General features: G+C 40.1%; 1 protein-coding gene and 1 long non-coding RNA gene across 2 annotated transcripts in view; both read left to right on the top strand.

Moving 5' to 3' along the window:
* glra1 (glycine receptor, alpha 1) overlaps positions 1-5,857 on the top strand; it is a 112,002-nt gene extending 106,145 nt beyond the window's left edge. The window contains exon 11 of the mRNA XM_035668975.1: positions 5,549-5,857. Coding sequence (XP_035524868.1) covers positions 5,549-5,857 — 309 coding nt within the window. The remainder of the gene's footprint in view (positions 1-5,548) is intronic.
* Positions 1-11,958, top strand: part of LOC118333375 — a 598,798-nt gene that overhangs the window by 253,637 nt on the left and 333,203 nt on the right. The gene's annotated exons all lie outside the window — the stretch shown is intronic.

The following is an 11,958-nucleotide window of genomic DNA, read 5'->3' as shown; positions in this document are numbered from 1 at the left end:
AGAGAGAGAGAGAAAGAGAAAAGCAGGGATGGATGGGTGGATCTCTGCATGGAGAATAAAACACATCTGAGAAAAAAACGATTATCGATGTCTGACGGATAAGACTGATTTTAGTTGACTAACTTACTTGACAGTGATACAGTGTTTTTCAGGCAAAGGTTAATGACACTGCTATGTAAAAGCAGTGTATTCAAATGGCACTGTATTATCAACAAATAGACCCTAGTCTCGCCTCCAGAATATATGCTGAATACAGTATCTGAAACTATGACTCCTTATTACAATTGCTACTCAGGCTGATGTTGTTTCACAGCAATCTGTCTAACTAGCTGAAACATAATATTTTGATCAAATATCTGCTTTTTGGAGCATTGTCAGATGATGCTCATCTTGATGCCACTGTTGTGTGTTGCCCTTAAGATACATGTGACCACATACAGGACAATGTAGTGTGAACACAAAATCTAACCGAGCCACCTACATTTCATGTGCACAGCGTTTTATCACCCAGTTACAGTTGATTTGCTTCTGCCATACTATTCAGTTCAATTCAATTTTATTTGTATAGCGACAATTCATAACAGAAGTTATCTCAGGACACTTCAGGTCTAGACCAAACAACTTATAGCATTATTTACAGAGACCCAACAATTCCCACCATGAGCAAGCACTTGGCAGCTAGGGTTTTAAACTACTTTTAAAAAGATGAGGGACCTCCTCAGTCCTCTTCACTGGTTGACTGAGCACATGTATGTATTTCATCTCAGCACCAATCACAGTTTATCTCACAGATAAAGTCGAACGCAAGCTGCAATGCAAAATCCAATCACAAGTGGTCACTCAGGATGGGCCCAAGACATAATCTTTGAGTGTAAAGTGTAGTCCATCCCAGCTGATATCAATCTAACCCAATTTTAAATCACATATTAATTATCTGGTATATAAGTTGAGCCACAGACCAAAAATGAAAATTTTTTTAAACTCACATCTACTCAGACATTCCTCTCAGCTCCACAGAATCCCCTCACCGCTGACATATTGACACCGAAACGTCCTAAAAAGCCTCAAATGGCCTTAATCGAGGAGACAGGCAGAGGGGAGAACAGGGGGGAAGGGTGGAGGGCGGTTTGAGATGAATTCACCAGAAAATGGATCAGCAAAGGCAAATTTATAATATATTTCCTTCCCCACTGCTCGGCTGGAATTGCTTCTGGGGGGAAATCATAAAGCGGAACACAAGCCAAGGAATTCCTCCTCGGGCCTCCTTCAGGAGAGACTGATGCTGGCGTTGGTTGGGGCTGACACCTTTCTGAATCGTGTTTTATGTAAATGCAGGTCTCTAAAACAAGTATCTGAGGGTAATATTTGCAGAGGAGATGGCGGAGGATAACAGGCCTGACGCAGTTTGCTTCCTGCTTCCTGCTAATCTGCTCGATTAATCACATCAGCTGAGGCAGAGATATAAATGCTTCAATCGGGAGAGGAAAGCATGATGGATGAGCGAGCTAAGAGGTCCTCTTGCTCTCTTTCTCCCTTGTTTTTTCCCTTTCTTCCATCTCTTTTCCTCCCTCCATCATCCTGGCTCCTTTTTCAGACAATTTTTCTCACATTTCACATTCTTTCTTCTATCCTATTTTTCCCATATCTGTCTCCCACCAAGAATTTGTCGCTCTCTATCTCTTTCCAGTCTTACTTTCTCTTTCTGTCTGGATTTTCAGCTGTTTCTATCCTTTCTTGACTTCCTGTCTTATTCCATTTTTCCATCCCTTTGTCTCTTTTTTCTCTTTCATATGATTTCCCTCCATGTTTTGCTCTTTCTCTCCTTTTATTCTTTTCTTTTGTTCACTACTCCTTTTCTTCAGTCACTCCAGGCACTTTATCTGATGTATGAAGTGAGTAGTAAGTTGTATTTATTAAAAATGATTCTAACCCGTTCAGTACCCAGTTAAGTTCCAAACACAAAAAATATATTAAAAAAATATTGTTATGGTGGATTTTGACTCTAAATCAATAGTATACATATATATATATATATATACTTATATATAAATATATATATATGGGGTGTCCTGGTAGCTCCCCTGGTAGAGCTGGCACCCATGTACCAAGGCTGAGTCCTTGCTGGAGCATGTTGTTTAGGACTTTATAGCATGTAAACAGGAAGTATTTGTTGTCACAGGTTATAGAATACATGCAGACTGATAAGTGTTTGAATCCCAATATAACGAGTGTGACTTTGATCAAAGTACACCGGCTGCAAGATATAAACATAAAAATAAATGTGATTCACGGTTGTTACGTTGCCATATAGCCGCTGCCTGACTCTATCACAGGTGAAAACAGAAGAGTGTGTGTGTTGTTTCATTCAGTGATATCTTCTTTTTTTTAAAAAGACCTGCGAGTTAATCACTGTAGAGAGGGCCATAAGGTTTGCAAATACGGGAGCAGGATGATAGAGAGCGGATGGAGGGAAAAAGAACAACAGGGAAAGAAAAGAGGGAGAGAGGAGTGAGCTGCATCCTAAAGTGAGGCCATAAATTGCCTCCCCTGTCCAACCCAAAGGGCAAAGCTTCATTCCCCCAACTGTTTATCTCCTCTGTCCTTCCCTCCACTCATCCATCCATCCATCCATCCGTCCATCCATGGACTACAGGCCCAGTCCTTGCTGCGTTAATGGAGTAAATTTCTAATTAGGCCTGAATGTAATGAATCACCTGGGCAATCCAAGGGCGGAGGTTTGGTTTCAGTCGGGGGTCTTCTGACATCAAAGGGTGCTTTTTTTTTTGCCCTGAACAGCGTCTGTCAGGCTGCAGGGCTTCATATTTCCTCCCGTATTGTTCACCTCCATCCTCATCTCTTTCTTTTCCTCATCACGCCTTCTTCACCCTCCATTGTGCTCCTCATTGCGCCTCCTCCTCACGTTCCTCCGCCCTCCACATTAATCACATGGCAGGGAGAATAAAGCAGAGCATCTGTAATAGTTTAGCAGCGTCACTGAAGGACGGGCAGAGGTCGGCTAGCATCGTGGCTAATGTGTAGACACCCTGTGTGTGTGTTTGTGTGTGTGTGTGTGCACATGTATTAACGGTAATAGATGGGTTGGTGTGGACACAAGGACAGAACGGGGACATGGGCCGCTAAAAATGGATCGCTACCTGGTGGTCTAACACATATACACATATCTATAGATACACACTCTGACATACATGCACACCTATGAATGCTATACATACCAGCACACACACACAAAGGTAAGACATTTTGCATGCTTTTGCCCCATTTCATCCAATTTTTAGGGGCCTATTTTCTCCACTTTTCTTCCATTTTATCAATGGATATTGCCAGTTTAGTTCATTGACTATTTATTTTGCCTCTCTCCCATCACTGCTGGAAGCCAGAGGCTGGTCGAAGAGCAGAGAGTTGAGCCGCCTTCTTTCCCTGGCTGGTTGATTTGTTGTTGCTGCAGAGGTTTTGCGTCAGTCGTTAAGTTCTCCTGCTGCCAACACTTCCTCCTGCTTCAGGCTGCATTCCCGCTTGTTTTCTGATCACAAAATGCTTATTTTTACCCAGAATTCACCGGAAAAGATTCCCTGCTGATAGGCTGCCACACAGCTTCCCACTGTGGCCCACGGGCAACGCAAGTCGCATTCATGCATGAATGTTTTGACATCGTCTTTTATCAAAAAATGTGAATCCAAACAGAGATGACTCCTAATCATTGGAGGGCTTTTTGTCTGCTAATTTTTAATTTCATGGCTGTTGTTTTAACTTTGAAGGGCCCTTTGGAGCGCCTGTTATTTTCCTAGTTTAGTTTCCGCACACACACTCACACCCTCAGTGTCTCTCAGCCCGTCGCAGTGTTTGTGTTGGAGTCTCTGAACCAGATAAGGAAGCCATTGTGTCTCCTGTAATGAAAAGGCAGGGTGACGGTGCAGATAGGATTTTCAATATCACACCGTGCTCGGGTGAGAACGCCGCGCACACGCCATAACCTTGAGTACAGCGCACGTCAATCAATCCGATCCATTCAAACATCCCAACTCAACCCCTCGCTCTCCTTGACGGGTGAGATAAACACACTCGGTGTTCAGCCTCAGCCCCGTATTGATGACTTTTACAAAGGGGAGATAGCGGCTGAGTGATCAATGTTCGGCTCATAATTTATAAATCCACTGTCTTTCTGGGGGAGTTCACACGTTCTCCCCATGTCTGCAAGTTAATTGGTGACTCTAAATTCCCTGCAGATGTAAGTGGGTGACTGGTTGTCCGTCTGTGACCTGTCCGTAAAGAATGGATGGATGGAATGTCAACCTTTTCCATTCCTCTTCTGAGTCCTTTGGTAGTCGGTTCATTTGATTTGTCCACGTGTAATGAACGAGCTTTGAGCTGATTCGCTTTGGGTCGTCACCCTGTCACCAATCAGCCACTACTGACCATTGGAAAACTGCGCTCTCTGTGTTAGCAGTACAGTAAATGTCATGATGTCAATCTTTAAGTACTAATGTCACATAATATGCCTGCATTTTTTGTTGTTTTATTTCTGAACGAAGAGAAATTATCAGCTTTCATGAAAAGAGAAATGAACAAGTTATTAACATCACTATATTGTTTTGATCACTGATGTGTTCCCATACATTTTTTCCAGTATTCAAATTGTGGTTTGCATTTTTTTTAAAAAGTGCAGATACACGTTTTTCAGTCACTTCCTCTATTTAGAGATCCATGATCTACTCAGCCCAAATGTCTGCTTGAGTACATGGTTATTACAGTTTAGCTGACTTTAGCTAACAGATCCGACTTTCAGTTAGGCAGTAACATAATCTGTTGCAATTTACATTTAATTGTATTAAATAACAGCAGGTCTGGTTTAGCTTCATCAAAACTGCAGATTCCCCTTGAAATCAATGAAACGAGGTGGTAGAAATAATACCGCTTTTGTCCACAGGGACCGCCAGAATCAGGAAAAAAGGATCCTGGTAGGGGAATCAAAATGTCTTTTGCATTTTTAGCATTGCAGCAAGAGACAACATGTGTAGGCTAAATAGGGCCAGGACTTATAAATACTGCTCCCAGTGTGACTTGAAGTTAAAGAATTAGGTGAGACTTCTATTGGCTTTAAGGTCTTATCTTTTAAGCCATGCTACCTGTGGCATCACCAGCTAGTATTTTTGTAATTTAAAGGAATCCACACTAATCAATGACATTAAAACTTAAGGAAATTAGGTTTAATGGTAAATCAGGATGCAACGAGACTTGAAAACAGGGAATATGAACACAAATTCAACCTAAAATGTATGAAACGACATCTTTTTTTACTTGTCATCTTCACTGCACGTCATCTGGAATATTTGCTTTTCATGTCTGAATCTCTTTGTGATTAACTGAACTTAAATTGAACTGACCTCTGGTACACACTACTCCAACAGCTGCGTGTACTTACCTCCAACTCACACTTCCATACACACACACACACACACTCATTCACAAACACACACACACACACACACACACACCTCCAACAGTAACGTCTTTCTCTGGTTCCTAACAGCCTGAGTCTTGGCCTGTGTTGCAGGAGGATGAGACAGGTGAGGGGCGCTTCAGCTTCCCCGGCTACGGCATGGGCCCCGCCTGCCTGCAGGCCAAAGACGGCATGGCCATCAAGGGCAACAACAACAACGCCCCGGCCTCGGCCGCGCCCGAGAAGAGCATTGAGGAGATGAAGAAGCTGTTCATCGGCCGGGCCAAACGCATCGACACGGTGTCCCGCGTGGCCTTCCCGCTCGTCTTCCTCATTTTTAACATTTTCTACTGGATCACTTACAAGATCATCCGCAGCGAGGACGTCCACAAGCAGTAGTCGAGAGGCGGAGGAGGAGGAGGGCGAGAACAGTGCGAAGAGGAGAATGCAGAGAAACAAAAAGAGAGAAGGAAACAGAGAGAGATGACTTCATTAGGAGATATCATTGCCCCTTTTTTCACGCCAACCATGCCTCCTTTCCTCGTCCTCTTCCTTTATCCTCTTCCTCTTTTGGTCGAGGATAAGTTGCTTTTTGTGGCAGTCACCTCTTCTCAACCCAACCTGACACCTACTAGACATCATTTGAGATATTTATTGCTTTCTTTTCCCCTTATTCTCCTCCCCTGCCCAGAATCCCACCCCTACCCCGTTTCTTTACACCTCCTGAATATTCCGGACCAGTGCAATAGCAATGCAGTAAAATGCATGATATATGAATGTGGCAATATATTAATGAAACATGAAAAAGTAAACAGACTTTTGCAGGCACACCCAACGAACTGTGTGGGAGTGGACGGAATGGGAAGAAAGAAGATGACGAGAGAGTCTTGTAAACGGTCTTGTATTTGATTTTAGGTTTTTTTGTGTGAAGACAGATATATAATTCTATATGAAAAAGTGATATCGGGAGGGGGTGGGGGATGTGCGAGAAGCATACAGCAGTGTAATATACTCATATATCTATCATAAATGGGGAAAAAATTACTTTATTTCCAAAGGTGGGCATCTGGAAATGAGGGATTTTTCACCCAAAAAAAAGGAAGGAAGGCGGATCGGTGCTTCCATTAAATAAAGCGATGCAAGGATCACGCATTCTATATATCTAGATTTGCTTCAAACGTGTATTGCAAGCACTCCTCAACGCTTTTCCTCCCTGCCCTGCCGCCAACACCACGAAACCTTGAACTGCAGAGACACTTGAGGTTTGCTGCTGCCGCTGTCAATCATACGAGTGGACAAAAAGAAACAAAAAAAAAAGAAAATAAAGCAACACTGGACAAGCAGTGCTGAAGATTATGAGACAAAATATCTCATTTATCTGTGGTCAACGTGTTCCTCTACCTGTCGTTAATTGATTTCATATTGCATTTGTTGTTTTTTGGGTTTAATTTATGTGCCAAGTATAACATGTTGCTTGTGGCTGTGCAGCGCTCTACAGCTCCGACCTTTTAGGATGGAGGATGGTCAGTCGTTGCGACGGTTGACGTCTCCTCGCGGGCTTCTTCTGGGTTTTTTAGTCCCTGAGGTATTGGTTTGTTTTCATCGACTGGAAAAAGAGCGAATCGATCCTGGACAGAGTAAAATGCAGATCTTCGTTTGCCCTCCTCGTTGTGTTCATTGGGACTGAACCACAGATACGTTTACATCTTATTAGTGCTTCCTTGCTTTGACCCCGCCTTAATGTGACACCCCACCCTTCCCCAGCTGAGAGGACATATGTAGTAAATTATACAGATTATAGCACCTGTTATACCTTAATTAACTGTATTTCCATCTCATTCACATGCACCAACTGTAGCTGCAAACGTCATCATTTGTGAAAAGCGACATAATCACGCACATGCGACGAAACAGCAGGATTTATTTTGCCATAGCCATGTTGGATGGGATTTGATCAGTTAACAGGTCAATTGGCTTATATGATGATTTATCTGATGACTTGTTTCTCTTTTACTTTGCGCCAGGCTTCTCTATGCAATGATCAGCATATATGCAATTATGATTTCTCCTTCCTTTTAGCAGCTCCATCTCAAAAACACCACTGTTTTGTGGGCTGTTTCATCGCACTGCTAACTGCTCAACAAGCTCATAGGTTAATACGGAAGAATGGAGAAGATAAAGTGATGAAACACAGTGATGAAGTTGCAACCTGTCCAGGGACTTTCGCCCAATGCATGCAGATTACTGTACAGAGAAAACATGTTTTATAGTAGAAATCATCAGCAAACAGATTGAGCCAAACCTCTGAGCCAGTCAGAACTTGGAAAGAAAGTGCAGAAATTCAAGTGGATACAGGTCTTCTGTCATCTTGTCACATCTGCATCGTTTACTCAAAAGAATCCCAAAGTGCTTCTTTCACAAACGACAGAAAATTTACAGAGAAGTTTTAATGCGAAAGGGGTGAACGAGACGTTTTCCAATTTTGTAGCAAAGCAAAACAAAACTTAAAATGAACAATCCATTCTTAGTTTCATACTGACTTTAAGATTTAGTGTATTCTCATTGCATTTTGTGTGCTCAGCCTGAGTGTTTCAGTGACGTACAGTATTTTCTGCCACAATGTCACCAACAATTCTTCGCACCATACTCTTAAAGGGTTAGCTCAACATTTTGGGTTGCTTTCTTTACGATAGATGATAAGATGGATACCATTTTGGGGGTAACTGCAGAGCTGAAGCTGGGAGGTGATTAGCCTAGCTTAGCATGAGACAGAGGGGCACTTCAGGTTTTTAATTTGGTTTGTGTACTTTTAGAAAAATGTATGTATAACGTGTTAATTAATCCAGGCAACTGTTTCCAGCCTTTATGCCAAGCTAGGCTAATAGCCTCCCAGCTCCAGCTACATACTTAATGCACAGGTGAGAGTGGTATCAATCTTCTAATTTAACTTTTTGAAAGGAAGAGAATAATTATAATTTCCAAAATGTTGAACTCTTACCTCATCATACAGTGTTTGGTGAACCATCTTGTCTGTGGAGAATCAGTCAAAAGTTTAACATAAAATAATCAACTGGACTTTTATTGTGAAGTTTCACACTTCAGGCAAAATGCTACTTCAGAACAAATAAACGTTAATCCTGTGGAGTTACTGAGCTTCCTGGATAAGGATGGCTAATTGAAACATATTTAACTTCACAATAAAAGTCCAGCGGAGTGTTTTATTTTCATCCCTAAGCATCACATGCAGGGAAAATGTGGTTCAGTCTAAATTAACTCCTGATCGCAATGAAATTACCATTTCAGTAAAACTTTCTCCTCCTCAAAATGTTTTAAGCCCTTGTCCAACTTGGTTTTGAAGCAAAACCAAAGATTATGTTTTTTTTTGTTTCTCACATTTGATGTAGTTGTCATTGCCTTTTGCTGCTGTTGCTGAAGATTTGTTGCAGGATGTGATATTATATTCGGTTTGTCTTTTTAATGTGATTGCCAGTTGCAGTATTGGGTTTGCCAGATTAACTTCAGATATACAAATAAAATTATAATATATATATAAATATAGGCATATTTTGATATGAAACATTTCTGCATTTTTCCCCCGGCATTCTTGTTTTGCTTCATTTTTAAAGAAAGCTTTTTTTATTTGATAGGTCACCTAACTCTCCCTTACACCCCACCCCCATTATACTTACACTATTTATCCTTGTAAAACATGTTTTACAAGTAAAATTACACTTTGAGACTTTTTTGACTCCTGTTTAGAGATAATTCTTACAGTGTGTCAGCATGTGCGTATAGGAGATGTTTTCCATTTGTTTCATTCCATCATACATTTAAAACTACTTTTCATGAGTTATTTCAAAATGTGTGTAAGACTGATCCGAAGGGCTATGCCACGCACATACATTCTTCTGTTAACATTCCTACATGTTTTAACTTTAAAGTTGAAGTGCCATAGAATTTGCTTCATCCCAAAAACTATGCATTTAATTTAGTAAATCCTTTTCCAGTGATACATAAAGTGATGGAAAACTTTTTAAGGCCATGATCACCAAGGATGCTTTTTATTTTTTAATGATATTGTCACAGCAGATGTTTATTGCTAAATTTACAGCGAATCATTAGTTTTAGAAATTAGCTAAGCCTGTAATGAGAAAAGAATCTCTAACTTTTCAGAGTAATTTCATTTTTATCGTTATCTCTTCAGAGACTGAAGGTTAGCCAGTTAGTTAAAACTAATTAGGTAGCTGCGTACCGACTTGTCCAAAAGCAAACTTGTCTGATGTAGCTTTATGGAGTCAAAACAAGAACCAAAAATTATCTTTTTTATCATATTAAGTTCCAAGAAAAAGCCCACAGTTTTCCCAAAATGCCGCACAGAGCTAACACTAACTATAGCTTGCTAGTAACATCAACTCCTTCACTTACAAACGTAGAAACAAAGTAGCAAAACAGAGGGAAAGTGTAGTACTTAGCTAGTCAAAAAGCTAGCAAATGTGCTCTTTAGCTTGCTTGATAGGAAATGTGTGTGCAACTTCCAGATAGCATTTCTTTGTTTGACTAAATTACCCTTCCTGTGCAGTCTTTCTTTCATGCTAGCACCACAGCTAAAGCGCGAACAAAAAGCCTTTAGTTGGTGCAAAAAGCAGCTCAGAGCTGATGCTAAAACTATCTTGCTAGTAATGTCGACAGACATAGAAGCAATGTAGCAAAACATTAAAGGCACTTAGTTAAAAAGCAAAGTCTTTATGTTTTTTGCTAAACTTTGTTGAAGTCGAGGCAGTTGTATTTACTGTAAGTAGCACAAAAGTGGAAGTTACATGAATCTACGAAGCCCACAAGATCCAAAAAGATTTAAAAAAAAATAACAAACCTCATTATATTGTGTCTACAAGTAATAGATCTAAAAAAACGAAACCTTAATTTTACCAAGAGGCAGCTTTCGGGTGGGAAAGAGTAAGGAATGACAGTGTTTACAAAGTGCCAAAATAAATGGATGTTGAGCAAGAAATGAACATAGATTTTGTTGACTTTGGAATTGCAGATATAAAACAGCGCCATCTAGAGTCCCTTCAATGCTACATTAAGGATATTTTGCTCTGTCTGTAGCCCCGCCTCCTCTCTGATCATGGCCTGAACCTGACTGGGAAACGTCAGCGGGGTGGGCCTAATTCGTGTATGATTCACTTTTTTCTTCCGTGCCATAGACATTGCGTCTGGAATAAGTCAGAAGCACTTCTGTCCACCAGCCTCTTTGCCAACAGCAGTCGTCCATTTTCTAGAGCGTACATACATATCTTCTCGTGCCATATGGGGGTTGAATATGCAACTAAAAAACGAGGACCTACAAGCATATCACGCATTCATTCAACTACCATTTTACATGATTCATACCCTTTCCTCAGGCGTGGGTGTTGTGTGTATCATAGTCATTTTAGAGCTTTCATAGGCCTCACATCATTGTATTAATCATTGTTATACTGTATGGGTTGGGGGAGGGAGGGGTTCATAACATGAGATAGATAATGGGTTTATATTGCATTACGGTGCGATGTGATGCATATGGACTGAACAATGACGGATCTGTTTTTGGAAGTTTATAAATCCTTAGGTTCTGAACTGGATTTTAAAGTAGCATGGTTTGATTTGTCGATGATTAATGATTCTAATGGTTTTTGGGGTTTTGTTTGATTCTCTTGTATTTTATTGTATGTATTGTACAATCTGATGCTCTGAGGGGAGAAGGAAAATACAATGTCTTCTGAACTGCTGTGAACTAAAGGAAACATTATTATTAATATGATTATAATATTTATTTATTTATTTATTTCCTTTGCACAAGTTGGAATGGCCTTAATTTTGCTTTACTTGCTTCTATTGTGTATTGGCACAAAGTGCACCCATTTGATTTGCAAAAATTACAGTGCTCATTACGATGCTTATAATCCGAGAGTGCACATCAAAGCAGGATGAAAAAAAATAAATATGAAAAGTTCAGCAAATCCTTTTTATTTTTCATTAATCTGAGAAACAATATTTTGCATGAATATAAATACAATGGCAGATATTTTGGCTTGTACAAAAAAATGTGAAGCAATTTGAAGAGAAAAAAAGAATGTACCGTTTCTGCTGTATCTGTATATATCTAAATATTTATTGAAATATGTCATACTACTAATTCTATTAACGATTAAAGGTTTTCTGAACAAAAATCTCTTTACCTGTTTTTGAACATTGTCAAGGTTGTTGGAGTTGGATCTTCTGCTTTCTGTTACTCGACTCAAGGATCTGTGTAATCATTAAAGAAAAAGTATTAAAAATTGCAAATAAACCCTTGCTGTAGGGTGTATTTATTGTCCCTGTGACGGATAGTGTTGATTTATTGATCTTAAAAATGTCTTTAATCATACTTTTCTCTGAGTAGAGTCAAATATGCATGTCTTCCGTATATCTTGCCTGAAATATTTCCTGCCTTCAGTTTGTCCAACAGCACAGCCTCTACT

The sequence above is a fragment of the Morone saxatilis genome, unplaced genomic scaffold, assembly GCF_004916995.1.
Source record: "Morone saxatilis isolate NCDOM2014 unplaced genomic scaffold, NCSU_SB_2.0 Contig22, whole genome shotgun sequence".
Taxonomy (NCBI): Eukaryota; Metazoa; Chordata; class Actinopteri; family Moronidae; genus Morone; species Morone saxatilis.
The sequence above is the reverse complement of the archived record's forward strand: the minus strand, read 5'-3'. Positions and strand labels throughout refer to the sequence as shown.